The 15,584-nt window shown below is 35.4% G+C and overlaps 1 protein-coding gene across 1 annotated transcript; it reads right to left on the reverse strand.

Moving 5' to 3' along the window:
- Positions 1–829: 829 nt before the first annotated feature.
- dna2 (DNA replication helicase/nuclease 2) lies at positions 830–14,878 on the reverse strand. Its single transcript, XM_016457927.1, has 23 exons — positions 14,516–14,878; positions 14,342–14,389; positions 9,745–10,631; positions 9,325–9,498; positions 9,042–9,225; positions 8,160–8,308; positions 7,839–7,970; positions 7,508–7,736; positions 7,292–7,409; positions 5,892–6,048; positions 5,597–5,788; positions 4,995–5,225; positions 4,775–4,891; positions 4,430–4,539; positions 4,168–4,277; positions 3,752–3,973; positions 2,853–3,046; positions 2,627–2,716; positions 2,090–2,297; positions 1,892–1,981; positions 1,611–1,793; positions 1,306–1,452; positions 830–1,144 (listed from the first exon to the last, which is right to left on the reverse strand). Exons 1-23 carry the CDS (start codon positions 14,543–14,545, stop codon positions 1,091–1,093), a joined length of 4,056 nt encoding a protein of 1,351 aa, XP_016313413.1. The 5' UTR covers positions 14,546–14,878; the 3' UTR covers positions 830–1,090.
- Positions 14,879–15,584: the final 706 nt, after the last annotated feature.

Here is a 15,584-nt window from a genome sequence, read left to right on the forward strand (position 1 = left end):
CTGTAATCTTTCTATTTACTTGTTTTATCTATCTATCTATCTATCTATCTATCTATCTACTTATTTACTTGTTTTATATATCTATCTACCTATCTATTCTTATCTACTTGTAGAATCGGCTAAAAACACATCTCTTCCATCTTTATTTGACCCTCTAACTCTAGCACTTTCTATTCTAATTCTATTATTTATAAAAAATAAAAATAAAAAAAAAACGGCCCCTTTTAAACTTGCACTCTATTTATATACTAATTGCTTGTTTTCTTAATAAAAAACAAAACAAAAAAAACTAAAACTTGCTTCTCTAATCTTTTTGCATTCTATCTATTTGTTTTCTTTTTATTTATTATACAATTATAATTCTGACTGTAATTTGCTTTGGATAAAAGCATCTGCTAAATGTAATGTAAATGTAAATATATACAGTGTGTATATATATATATATATTTTTTTTTTTGTTTTTTATAATAAATTACCATTGTTATCTCTTCCACTATTTTACGGATCACATCACAGTAAAAAAGTCAGTCTAAAAAGACATTTCGAAATCTCGAGACTGTACATTTAAAGTTAAAGTGCAGCTGCTATGTCTGTTGTAAAGTGCATTTAATTGCTATTTAAATTAATGTGTGGGTGCAAGTTATGTCATTTAATAAAATCCAAGTTCACAGACCTGCAAACTCTTTTTTTTTTTAATTATATTTAATTTTAATTCTAAAAACCCTCATTTAAATTTTCACTCCGAGAATGTCAAAGAGAATGTAATATTTGTTGCAATTTTTTATTTAAAAAAAATATATAAAACACATACACAAAACACTTACATGGATAAAACTGTAATGAATTAAAAAAATATTTAACATTAGGTAGGAATTAATTGAGTAAAGAAACTCATGAGTGTAATTATGTACTAGGGCCTGTCAGCAGTGATTTATTATTAAACTTCGCATCTATTATTAAAACAAAATAAAAGCCGTCTATAGTCATCTGAAGCTTATGTATACCATTTCACTTAAATTTTCTTCAAGTAAAAGTGTCACAGCACTATCTTGACGTACACTATATGGATCAGAAGAGGTTTTTGTTTTTATCACAAGGGGATTCCGGGTAGTGCCTCATGGGCAGCAGCAGGCAGCTGGAAGATGTGACTTAAATTAAGGAAAATTTCAAAAATGTTGTTTCACCAAAAAAAAGTTACTAATAATTTATTACTGACTTTAACTAATTTCAATGACAGAGTGATAAAAAGTCCCTGAATGAACCTGCAATAACATTCTCATACATAAACACGGTTGTAAAGGATATCATATCTTCCTGTTGAAGGTGGCAGAGAAGTTTCTCTAGCGGTGCGTACCGGCGAAGGGTGGACGCTGAGCCCAGCATGAGGAGCTTGTGTTTGGCTCTAGTGATGGCCACATTCAGCCTGCGCCAGTCTTGGAGCAACTCACCCAGCTGTAAAATGATTTTACACATGAGAATAATGAAATAATCGAGCACATAATGGCCCATGCATCATATACTCGATCACTGCAATATACAGTTAATTGGCTTAAATGTTAAATATTTAGATATTTTTAAATGTTTAAATTCAGGGGGGGAAGGCCACTTACGTTGCCTTCAGGGTTGCTTCGAACAAAGGACACAATGATGACGCTCTTGTCACGTCCTTGGTATTTGTCCACAGTGTTGACTTCCAGAGCTTTAAAGGCGTCTCCCTGGAGCAGACTGGAGATGGCTTTTAGCTGTTGTCGATATGGAGCAATGACCCCAATATCAGACGCTCTGCATCCAGCCTACGACACATTTAAAATTAAATATAATTTCAAGCATTACAGGGGGAAAAAAAACAAACAGATTTCAGCGCGTTTCACAACAAATGGTATGTTCGGACCTTGAGCAGCAGAGTGACAATGGCTTGTACCAATATGGCTTCCGTGTTGTTGCTGATACCACTTTTCTCCACCGTCTCAGGGGCGGGAACCTGAAGAAAGGTACAGTACATAATGATAAAAATGTACGAAAAACAAATTTAGGATTCTATAACAGGCCAAATGAGATGAAGACTAAGAAAAAAGGCAGTCAGACTGACCTCAGACGTGTCCAGGAAACAGACAGGACTATTGGGCTCCAGCGCAGCCTGGACCCAAGCGCTATACTGCGGCTGACACACAAACAGGTCCAGCTCCTTCTCAACCTGAGCTCTACCGGGCAGCTGCAGCACTGCGCTCGCCATCCTCTCAGAGCCACACTCCAGTCGGCCCTCATACATCAGAACATTGCTCAGGGACATGATCGCACTGCAGGATGGAAAATGGCAAGTGTAAGAGCTGGAACTGCTGCTTGTGAATATTCTCAAATATGTATAGGAAAAATCACCTATTAGTATTCCACATGAGTTTTTAATGCCCATTTAAGAGATAATTAATATTAAAGGGATAGTTACTGCACGTTGTTATTCTTCTCGTTATTTCCCTATAGCGGCTAATAAACCGTAAGTCTTGCCCATAGGCTTACTTCCGCGTTGAAGAAAAAGTTGGATATCACATTTGACTTATATATTGTTTTTTATTTCCATTTAACAATCGCATATATCTTAGTCTGAATGTTTGACTGGTGTAACTCCCACCTGTTCATTCGGTACTGCACATTCAGCTGAACAACTGCATCACTATGGTGCTCCAGACGTTTGAACAAACTCTCATCCATGCCCAGTGTTCTGAGCAAAAATTAGAGCAATGGGGTGGGGATGAGGTATAATAATATCGTGATAGTGTAACTGCTGTACTCAGAAGCTCAACATGACAAGCTTCATGAAACATGACAAGTTCTGACTGAGTATAGAAGTGTACTACCTGGCTTCAGCATTCTGTACAATCGGAGGAAGTTGTTGGTGGTCTCCCACCAGGACAAAGCGCTGGGCGTAGAACAACGGACCCAAACATACAGGTTGACTGATCTGAGACGCCTCATCCACGATGCAGAAGTCAAAGCGTCTACGGCTGAATATTGGGTGCTTTACACCCATACAGGTGGTGGCCACAATCAGCTACAAAGAAAGTGGGGTAAGCTTTACAAAACAATTTGGATTTTTAAAATGTAGAGCAATCAATCAGAGATTGAACATTATCACTTACATGTCATATTCGTTACAGTTCAAAAGTTTGGGGTCAGAAAGAAATCAAAACTTTATGATCAAAAGTGACAGTAAAGATTTCTAATGTTACCAAAAAAACCAACCAAAAAAAAAATCGAATAAATGCTGTTCTTTTGAACTTTTGAATATTAAGCAGCATAACATTTCAACATTAATAATAAAAAAAGATTCACAAACAAAAAAAATCGAATAAATGCTGTTCTTTTGAACTTTTGAATATTAAGCAGCATAACATTTCAACATTAATAATAAAAAAAGATTCTTAAGCACCAAATCTGCATATTGGAATTACTTCTGAAGGATCATGTGACACTGAAGACTGCAGTAATGACTGCTGAAAATGTAGCTTTGACATCACAAGAATAAAAAAAGCATTATAAAACACATAAAATAAAAACACTCTTTTAAATTTTAACAATATTTCACAATATTACTGTTTTACTGTATATTTGATCAAATATATGCAGCCTTGGTGAGCATAAGAGACTTCTTTCAAAAAGCATTAAAGACTCAAAACTTTTGAATAACAGTGCAATTGTTTTAAACTCTTTAAGATTTTAATTATTTTATATGATTAAGTATTTTAATATATCTTACTTCTTTGTTATACAGTTGTTCCAGCTCTTCTAGTGTTTGGATGCCTTTGGCCCGACATGACTCCTCTGTGAAGGGCAAGATGTCATGGTGCACTTTTTGAGAACGACCCAGTCGCAGGAAGCCAATCTTAAACCTCTTTAGTTTCAGGAGGATGTTGTCCACAGCAGAGTGGGTGTAGCTAGTCAGAAGTACACTGAAGCCACAAGCATGGAGTATACGCACCTGTAAAACAAGGAAGTGTAAAATGCATGTCAGATTAATATTCCTCTGTATATAGAAACCAGTAGCAAAAACAATTTCACTCCACAGGTCAGAAAGAGGGTAAAAATTAAAAGTAATGCAAACTAAATTATGAGAAGAAACTGAATACAGTTGTCCTAAAACTCAACTGGTTTTCAAAATTCATTAGTTCTTACCAGTGTACAGATGGTGGTAGTTTTCCCAGTACCTGGCATTCCCACAATAAGCGTGTAATCTTTGGAAAGTAGCACTTTTTTCATGGCTTGTTTCTGGGGTTTGTTGAGTCCTAAAAGGCAACATGATTAAAACTCATCAAATAGGAACAGAGAAGTTCTGTTATTCAAAGAACACATCAAGGGCATGTTTTAAAGCAACTCACTGCAGAAAGAGTGAGATTATGGTTCAATGTTATCAGGAGAAGGCAGCGTTTAAACACACCTTTCAGAATGTTGGCCACAGTGTCCTTGGCGTCTCGTGGCAAAACACTGCTGAGGCTGTCAATGAACTGGGGAGGCCTGAATTCCACAATCAACTCCCTCAGTCTTTCACTGCAGAAAATTATACATATGTAGCTTTTAATATAGAACAAAAAAACACTACCAGGGAGACATTTACAGTTTTTCTCAATTGCTTTGGCTCAATTCTCGAATGAAACTTTTTTTTCCCACAACAATAAGTTCAGATCTCTGAACAATTAGCTTCTTGTTCACATCAGATTGGAATTTCTTATTGATTTGAGCAAATTGCAAATACTTTGGCACATGTGTGCAAACAGTAAGTACCCTGGTTGGAGTGTTTTCCATTAACATAGACAGGTTTCCTAAATGGGTGCCAAGACCGCCTGCACCTTCATCCTGGTCCAGTCGGAAAACTGTGTTTGAGGAATACTTGGAAAGGTTTCTGGAAATGATATGAATGTGGAATTAAGCTTTGATGTACCCTTGAACATTTCAGATTCAGTAATATTAAACAGCATTATGAAAAGCATCTGCAAGAGACCTACTTGTCCAAAGAGCAAGTCACTCCACTGACAGTTATTTCTGTGACATATCCCATGGCAAGGCCTATAAGCACCGAGTCCTGATCACTGACCACAATCCTGTCGCCCACTATCAGCCCAGTCAGCGTCTGATCGCTCTCTTTCCTCACAAAGATGTGCTTATATACACCATCAGACAGGACGATGACGTCTCCAGCTAACTGCATGTTACCCGCGCAGCCACCACTTTTCTCCCTGAGAATGAACAACATAACAGAAACAAAGTGATGCAACAGAATAATTAATTAAGGCCAAAAGCATTCAATTAATTAAAACAAACACTGTTAATCTTTTATTTATTTAGGCTTTTTACATATAATATAAAGTAAACATGTCTCTTCAAAATTCATATAAAAATTGCTTGTTTTATATGGATTGTGTCTTCATTTTTGGTGAAACTGTCTCACAATGAAGGGACAAAAATGTCTAGACATTACAAATATCGTCATTTGTGTTTCGAAGTTGAACAAAAGTCTTCTGAATGGGTTTGGAATGACATGAGGGGGAGTAAATGATGGGTGAACAACACAATGTACAGAAAAGGTAATATTTTATAAAACACCCACCTCTGCTGGGCAGTCTGAAGCCAAATATTGCGCCGACCTCCTTTGTTCTCCATAGTGAGAGCCTCCAGCGTGCAGAGCAGCAACCAGTGGCTGAAGTACTGGAGGTGCACATGGTTGAGGTGCTCGCTCTCCGACTGCACAAAGGCTTGTGGATCTTCACTATAGTTCTCCATGGGATCTCTCTCTACAGCTCTATACAAAGTGATGCATTTCAGCTGAAGCTCAATGGAATTACAAAACTCTGTTTGAAGTTGTAATGGAAGATGATGCATGAAGAGAGAAAAAAAAACAGTACCTGTTGTAAACTGCACAGTTCCTTTTCTGAGGACAGTACTTGCATGCCTGCTGGTCAGATACAATGGCAGGCAATGGGGCCATTTGACTTCTTCCATCCACCTTAATAAGGTTGTTTCCGATGTGATGGGCCAATGAGTTTCTTATTTTAATCAGCTCTGTAATAGAAAAAAATATTAATCAGTACAGTCATAAGCAGGATGTAAGCTTATCTTAGATTTCAACGGTTATGACTACAAGAAAATTGGCTCTTGATTGCAATATTTGTATGAAACTACATGATTCAAAGGGATAGTTCACCCAACAATGTAAATTCTGTCATTCATTACTCACCCTCATGACACTCCCAACTGATAAGCCATTTTTATTAATTTTTGAACATAAGTGAACATATTTTTGATGAAACCTATGGGATTTCTGTCTCTCTGCTGTCAACTACCTCAAATGTTTCATGCTTCAAAAGGTTCAGAAAAACATTGTAAAAGTAATCCATATGAATCAAGCAGCTTGAACCAAGTCCAAGATATAGTTTATTCGCATATACACAATAAACAGTGGCTACGTTTACATGCACAATTTTTGGTTCAATCGGACTGAATTCATTCCGATTGATGAATCTGAATGTAGTGTTTACATACACATCAACCCGATCACTTTCTTTAGCGTTCGTGTTTATATGTCATAAGCTTCAAATCAAAACTGATTATTTTTTTGTGAGTTTTTCACTGTTTGCACATAATAACCACTCTCCTACACGGTTTCTTTATTTGTTTTTAACAGCAGAATTAATATTTATCCATTTATGTATAAATATACATATAAACCGCTGTGCCGTGCTGCTCATATTTATCACGCAGTAAAAATGCCCCTCCCCGCTCCCAAAACGGGTTGCCAGTGGATGAGTATCCAAAACAAGGACTGGTGGGAGGTTGTCCTGCTCTACTTCACAGTTGTCGAGTGAAAGGAGAGTTTTATAATGACAGGACACGCATTTATACAACACTTTATTCAAAAGGAAGAGCTGTTCGTTCCATGCGTCATACGTCATTACGCTATTTCTGCGTCATTGCACATGCGCAGTTCTTTCAGTTTTGGGATTCAATCCGATTGAGTGTTTACATGCACTCTCAATCGTATTAGAAAAAGAATAAACCACCCCCTTCAATCCGATCAAAATTTCATTCCGATCGTGCTCAATCGGATCGATTAAGGTGTTTACATGAAGGCTTTTCAGTCCGATTACAAACGGATTATTTTTGAGAAATTTCTCAGGTTCCATTAAAATACCTTAACTTTTGAAGTGTTTTGAAGATATATGAACTGAATGACATGAGGGTAAGCAAATGATGACAGAATTTCTTTTTGGTGAACTATACATTTAAAGAAACAAAACAAACTAACCTCTCCTGTCCATGTGGTTGCCCACAACAGGATGTAGACTGCCAGTCTTCAAGTAGACAAGGAAACCTACCTCTGGATCGCAACGTCTAGCTGAGCTCATCAAAGTGTACAGAATAACCTTAATAAAATTCAAATAATAAGTGATATTCAGTAGTGACACAAATAGTAATATTTTGAAGTTAACATGTGACATGTCTACACAGTTGCGTTTTGTACCTGACTGCGATGCTCAATGGAGTTGGACTCCTTGCCGGTTTTCAGCTCCAGTGGCACAATCCTCTCTGTGGGCTTTCTGCCTCTCCGATGAATCCTAACTCCAGCTGTGACATCTATCTTCCCCTTCAGGCCAAAACGTGGACACCAGATGTTCTCCTCGATGTCCGCAAAATCTGTGACTGTCACGCTACAGGTGGCATCTTGCTTGCTCAGAGCCCCGTCACTAGGGCTGATGGTAAATAACCACACAAACCATTACATTTATTCATAATATTAAACTGAACCCACCATGTTCTCAATCTTCTTTAAATAAATACATATATACACTCACAGTTTGAGAGCGAGCTGCTTTTGTCCAGCCTGTGGTGAAGTGTGGAGGTAGTGTTTTGACCACTCAGATAAAGAGGGAAGATATTCTTCTACTTCCTGTTTCATGTCAGCCTGGGTCAGCTTTAGACTATACCTAAATAAAGTAAGTAAAAGACAAGCACAGTCCTTTTAAGGCACATAACAGATCTTTACTGCTGTCGTCAAACACTATTCGAGGTTTAAGAAAACTAGAAAAAGACAAAAAACTATGTAAAACATAGTTTCTAAAGATAGTACAACTTATATGCCTCTAAAGGTGGAAATGTTACAAGATAGCTCTTACATTTGTCCGAGGTAGTTGGGGTTTCTTAGGGCCTCTGCAGCAAATGTCTTTATCCTCTCTAGGGAGAAATCTGAGGACATGGCTGCTTTTTGGAAGATATCATGAACTATGGTACCATTTAACATCTGCTTAGATCCACCATCAAATGCCTGTTTAAAAACCACACAAACGGTTTCATTAATATAAGCACTTTTTTGGGTTATTTAAAACACAATTTTGACAGAAGAACAATTAAGAACACAGAAAGGTTTGCATCAAGTATTCGCAACTGTTGAAAACATTAATATGAGCAGTATACACTGTATGTACACATTCTGCTTTTGATAGCTACTGGATATTGATATTTAATTCTGCATGCTCATTAATACGCTGTGAAATATAATCTAGCAAATCTGAGAATGAATATTAATTTTCCATACCATACATTATAATATATTACTACTCAAAAGTTTGGTCAGTAAGATTTTTTAATCTTATGCTAACCAAGGCTGCATTTATTTCAAAAATACTGTGGAAACAGCAATATTGTGAAATATTTTAAAATAACCATTTTCTATTTGAATATATTTTAAAAAGTAATGTGTTTCCTTGACAGCAAAGCTGAATTTTCAGCAGTTTCTTGGTGCTCAACAACCATTTCTTATTATTATCAATGATCAATGTAAACAGTGCCGCTTAATATTTTTGTTGTATTTTTGCATAGTATTTTTCCCAGGATTCTTTGATGAATAGAAAGTTCTAGAAAGACATTATAAATGTCTTTACTGTCATTTTTGACCAATTGAATAACCAAAACAAAAACAAAAAAAAAGTACTGACCCCAAAAACTTTGAACAACAGTGCATATGCTAATGCTTGAGGCACAACATTAAATTTCCACACCTTAAACATCTCTCCCAGAACCCCTCGCCTCATGCAGCGAATACTGTTAGCAATGCTGGTCCCCGATATCAGCAGGTCAGGCAGCAGAACCAGGAAACCAGAGTCTCTATCAATCGTCCACAAGCCAGAAACACACCTCCCTTCCAAGTGAATGACATCCCCAACAGCAACCGGAGTACTCTCCCTTTAGAAATGAGGTTGGAAAGTTCAAAAACAAAAAGACAATCAGAAAGAAAGAACTCTCTCAAAAGTCTTTTTTCATACGCCAAGTAACATTTTGTACCAGCCATCTTTGAGAATACAGGTCTCTCTGGACAGTGTCGTCTTGGAGCAGGTGATGGTTAAGTGCTTCTCAGTGCAACTTCGTGATGAGGTGATATCCCGTACATCCAGTACCCAGTATCGGTTATGAACACCAGAGGCCAGTATAACATGCTCTGGTATACATTTGTTTTTTCTAAAATTCAAAGAAGCCCGTTTTAAGCGGGATTATTGTTCATTTAAACTAAATCTTTTAAAAAATGAAGCTGAAACATAATCTATTTATATAGAAATATAAAAATAAAAACTAATTCAAAATATGAATAAAATCTATAATAGTATATAAATAATACTGGTTTTAATACACAAAAATCACCATACTATCAAATATTACTAAAGCTCACTTATATGCACATAAATAGATTGAATAAAACATTCATACTCATGACTGAACTTGGGTTTTGGCGCCTCCGATTTTTGATCCATGCCATCATCAAACCAATCGTCTATCAGATCAGTAAAATCATCTTCAAAAGGGACTGGCAAAGTTTTTTCATCAACAATTTTGTCTTTCGCTTGCAGATCAGCAGTACTCAAGGGTCTCTTCTTAGTAATTGGACAGTTGAGAAAAGTCTCTTTGTCTTCAGTAGATCCATTTTGTATCCATGAACTATATGACATCACAAGATCAAAATTATTTGTTCCAGAAACCGTACTCATGTCTATTTCCGGCTTCAGGTTTACAGCAAGTGAATTTTCTTTTTCACTAGTACTAAAGCTCAGATGTTGAGAGGATTTTTTTGAGGGCTTTGAGAAACCATTTGTTCCTCCATTCATTTTCACACAAGACCCAGTTGCCAATCGGCTACTCTCAAAACTGACAGACTCAGCATTTCGATTGGCCCCTGGAGAGCTTGCGTCACAATCAGGTAGTTTCTGAACTTGCATGGTCCTGGGCCATTTGGCACTCTGGATGTTCTCTGAGCTGTGCAACAACCTCTTCACAGAGCCAGAGTGACTTAGGCCATGCTTAAGCTCAAAAGTTTCCTCTGACTCTGGACTGCTGTTTTTCTGTGGCTGCATCAGCTTACGTGCTATCAGGCTAGGTTTACCCCTGACACCTTTAGTATGTAGGCCACGGGAGACAGGGGAGCGGTTCTCATAGGAAGTGTCTGAAGGGTTCTCGCTCCTCAGACTGTCAGGTGTCTCTGGAACAGCAGAAGGGGTTGGAGAGCAGGGGACATTTTTATCCTCCACAAAACCAGTCTTCAATGAAACGGGGAATCTTGTAATCCCAGCTGCTATTTTTTTAGGTGACTTTGGTGAAACCTGATAAAACAAAGGTGATGTTATGGTGTGAGGTGTGATGTCAACCTTATTTTTAACATAGGAGCGGGTGGCCATTTTTTACTTTAACATGCAAGGTAGGTACTGATAACTTTTTTAATAGAATTTCAAAAATACAAAAAATTAAGAAGGTTCCAAAGACTTTTATCGAACAACAAAAATCAATATAAGGATCAAGAGTAACTACATAAAAATAAATGTAATTACAATTAAAGGGCATCACAAACATAAATTAATTTAACAAAAACGCTTTGAGGGGCTTTTTTAAATAAATTAAAATTAAATCTTAAATGACATCCTCAGACCCCATTTACTTTCATTATTTGAAAAATAAAATACATATTACAGGTCATACAAACATAAATGTTTGGGACAATAGACCAATTTGGAGTAGCTGTCACAATTACATCACTTGCAGCTGTGTGGCAGAAAAACACCGGTAACAAGTAAAGGGAAATAGACAAAACTCATGAAATAAGAGAAAAAAAAATATTTTTGTACCTTTGGATGTCAGAATCGGAATGCAAATCATTTTTATAGAATACTGTCATCAAAGATGCCATTTGAAGCTAAACGCAGATGTTTAAACGGACAGACTATGGATGAAATCTGCTATGATTACTCTATTTTTAAAGCATAAATTTGATTTAAACAATAGGTCTACATAATATTCCCAAATGCAGTTCATAGGGGACGTATTGTATTAGCCCTACAGTTACAGCATGAAATTTTTTTTTTTCTGTTACTATTATTAACATTTTACATAACATTTATTTTATCTCACAATTCTGACTTTTTTCTCTCTCGCAAATGCAAGTTTATATCTCCTAGTTCTGACTTTATAACTCGATTTAACTCAACAATAGTGAGTGTAAATTCTGGAGAAAAAAAAGAAGGGATATAAACTCATGATTCTCAGCCGAGAGGAAAAGAGAGAATGATGCGTTGTTTTTCCTTATCAGAATTGTGAGATATAATCTCACTACTTAATTGCGAGAATAAAGTTAGAATTTTGAAATATAAACTCAAATTTACCTTTTTTTTATTCTTTTATTCCATATAGCTTCCATAGACTGCTAACTTAACGTTACTTGAAAATTGTCATTTTCTGCACCAGATAGGCTCCGCCCACAAAACGTCATCATAATATATATATATATATATGTAAAGATATCAATAATTTGTTTTATTCTTTTATTTGGAAAAACAAATCCCAAAGACTTAAGAAAAGGGTTCTTACTAATAAGAAAGCTGAAGGGGGTCTGGAAATACTTTATTTTGAAGATGTTAATAGAACTTTTAAAGTCAATTGGATGAAAAAATGTCTGATTAATCGTAACTCCCTTTGGAACCACATCCCACACAGTCTCTTTAACCAAATAGGTGGCTTAGAATTTCTGTTAACTTGTGACTTTAATATTTCTAAACTCCCTCTTAAATTGTCCAAATTCCACCAGCAAGTGCTTTTAGCCTGGAAAATTTGCTACTCACACAATTTCTCTCCTCACACCTCCTTCATTTGGAATAATGCCAATATAACGACTGCCAATAAATCTTTATTTTTAAGGAATTGGTTTAACAGGGATATTAATCATCTTATGAATATGTTTGATAATTATGGGAATCTTTTAACTTATGAACAATTCATGCGAATCCACAGTTTCCCTGTGCATTTTAAGGAATTTAATTCGGTCATTAAAGCTATTCCTCCTACTCTTGTTCATCTTGTTAAAAGTCACTCAGACCCCATTTACTTTCATTATTTGAAAAATAAAATACATATTACAGGTCATACAAACATAAATGTTTGGGACAATAGACCAATTTGGAGTAGCTGTCACAATTACATCACTTGCAGCTGTGTGGCAGAAAAACACCGGTAACAAGTAAAGGGAAATAGACAAAACTCATGAAATAAGAGAAAAAAAAATATTTTTGTACCTTTGGATGTCAGAATCGGAATGCAAATCATTTTTATAGAATACTGTCATCAAAGATGCCATTTGAAGCTAAACGCAGATGTTTAAACGGACAGACTATGGATGAAATCTGCTATGATTACTCTATTTTTAAAGCATAAATTTGATTTAAACAATAGGTCTACATAATATTCACAAATGCAGTTCATAGGGGACGTATTGTATTAGCCCTACAGTTACAGCATGAAATATTTTTTTTTTCTGTTACTATTATTAACATTTTACATAACATTTATTTTCTCTCACAATTCTGACTTTTTTCTCTCTCGCAAATGCAAGTTTATATCTCCTAGTTCTGACTTTATAACTCGATTTAACTCAACAATAGTGAGTGTAAATTCTGGAGAAAAAAAAGAAGGGATATAAACTCATGATTCTCAGCCGAGAGGAAAAGAGAGAATGATGCGTTGTTTTTCCTTATCAGAATTGTGAGATATAATCTCACTACTTAATTGCGAGAATAAAGTTAGAATTTTGAAATATAAACTCAAATTTACCTTTTTTTTATTCTTTTATTCCATATAGCTTCCATAGACTGCTAACTTAACGTTACTTGAAAATTGTCATTTTCTGCACCAGATAGGCTCCGCCCACAAAACGTCATCATAATATATATATATATATATGTAAAGATATCAATAATTTGTTTTATTCTTTTATTTGGAAAAACAAATCCCAAAGACTTAAGAAAAGGGTTCTTACTAATAAGAAAGCTGAAGGGGGTCTGGAAATACTTTATTTTGAAGATGTTAATAGAACTTTTAAAGTCAATTGGATGAAAAAATGTTTGATTAATCGTAACTCCCTTTGGAACCACATCCCACACAGTCTCTTTAACCAAATAGGTGGCTTAGAATTTCTGTTAACTTGTGACTTTAATATTTCTAAACTCCCTCTTAAATTGTCCAAATTCCACCAGCAAGTGTTTTTAGCCTGGAAAATTTGCTACTCACACAATTTCTCTCCTCACACCTCCTTCATTTGGAATAATGCCAATATAACGACTGCCAATAAATCTTTATTTTTAAGGAATTGGTTTAACAGGGATATTAATCATCTTATGAATATGTTTGATAATTATGGGAATCTTTTAACTTATGAACAATTCATGCGAATCCACAGTTTCCCTGTGCATTTTAAGGAATTTAATTCGGTCATTAAAGCTATTCCTCCTACTCTTGTTCATCTTGTTAAAAGTCATATTCACTATAACTCTACAATAATGACAAAACCAAAATTAATTTTAAACGGTCTTGAACTGATTGATAAAAAATGCAATAACAAACATATTTGTACTGTTTTCCAAAAACAAAATAAAATAACACCTAGAGGAAAATTCTTTTGGAACTCTATTATTGATAATATTAATTGGAAGACTGCTTGGTTAATTCTCTTTAATTATTGTATCAATAACAAAACTAAAGAAATACATTTTAAAATGTTGCATACCATCTACCCTGTTAAATCAATAATTTCAAGATACTCTGATATTGATGATCTATGCTCCTTTTGTAAAAATGAGAAAGAGGTGTTATTACATTTATTTTTTGATTGTAAAATTACCCAAAATTTTTGGAAGGAATTGGCAGAATTTATTTTTAATCTAGTAAAGGATAAATACTGTTTTTCTTTAAAGGATATTATTGTGTACTATGAAAACAATGTTAACAAAGGTCTTGAATACATTTTCAGTAAATTGTTCTCTTATCTTACCTTTGAGACAAAAAAGGCAGAAATGTTTGACTGAACTCCAGTGACCATCTACAACAACAACCAAAAGTTAGTACACGTTCACAGCTGATAACATTTAACTGTTAACGTTACATCTTCATAGCAAGATGAGGATGAAACAAAGCATCAGAGATGAATATGAAATAAGTTACTTACGGAAGATTTTCTGGATTTACACTTAATCATCGTGGACCGTAAGTAAATAAATAATATTCGGTGAATCCAATAACATAAAGCAGCTCTACTGATATCAAAACTTAAAACCACCTCACATCAGTGTGACAACTGCATATAAAGATAGCCACCGCTATTACGGCTCAAATGTAATTCGTCCAGAAGCAGATATTATCCAGTAGCAACGGTCATCCAAACGGTTCCCACATATGCTTTCACAGAAGATTAATAATAGAAGATTTCTTGCGTAAACAACTCTTGCTGCATCCCTGCAAAGTAAACACTGCGATCTCAAAATTCCCGCGTACAGTCAACACCACATCACATGAGACAGCCAACGTTTCCTCTTTGTTTTTTGTTTTTTTTGTCTTCTTCTTCTTATTATTTTAAATTTAATGGCGGTTGGCAAACCAACTCAAATGGTGCATTCCCGCCACCTACTGGATAGGAGTGTGGAGCGCATAATGATTGGATTGTTTTTTGTCTGCTGCATTTAAGTCGCCATTACCTATACACTGCCACCTAGCGTCAGTGCGATTATTGCAGTTTGAAAACAAATCTGCTCGTTTATTATTAACACTCCGTTAGCTTGTTATAAAAATTAAACGAAGAATGGGCAATTATGCCGTTGTTTTCTGTCTAATAGAAAATAATTTTGTAGTCACCAAGACAACAAACACAAGCAATGCTAGATTTTGCTGCACATTTTTGAATGTCAACATGGTAAGCACGTTTTGCTATGTGCGTTTCAAACAATTGTTTATGCTTCTTTAAGCTGCTTTAAGTGAACAAAATACATGTTAGGTATAATAATTATATATTTGGGCTTTCGAGTGGTTTACAGATGATTGTCATTAATACATGACAACGATTCGTTATGTAATGCATATTGTAATCCAAACCACAAAAGGTTGCATTTATATACGGACTGTTTAATTCAGTACACAGTTATACATAAATTACAATAGCAGAAATACTGATATGAAATTAATGGTCTAAATGTGAAATCATGCATAATAAAACATGAAAGGAATGAGAATATGGAATTATA

The sequence above is a fragment of the Sinocyclocheilus anshuiensis genome, unplaced genomic scaffold (genome assembly GCF_001515605.1).
Source record: "Sinocyclocheilus anshuiensis isolate Anshui unplaced genomic scaffold, SAMN03320099.WGS_v1.1 scaffold63, whole genome shotgun sequence".
Taxonomy (NCBI): Eukaryota; Metazoa; Chordata; class Actinopteri; order Cypriniformes; family Cyprinidae; genus Sinocyclocheilus; species Sinocyclocheilus anshuiensis.

What these genes read in the sequence shown, in the direction of transcription:
- dna2 (XM_016457927.1), bottom strand. Translation starts at nt 14,545, where the DNA reads ATGATTAAGTGTAAATCCAGAAAATCTTCC. An exon ending in GTACAGAATGCTGAAGCCAG is followed by an intron (nt 2,717 to 2,852) that starts GTAGTACACTTC and finishes ATTTTTGCTCAG; the next exon opens with AACACTGGGCATGGATGAGA. An exon ending in GTGCAGTACCGAATGAACAG is followed by an intron (nt 2,298 to 2,626) that starts GTGGGAGTTACA and finishes TCCATCCTGCAG; the next exon opens with TGCGATCATGTCCCTGAGCA.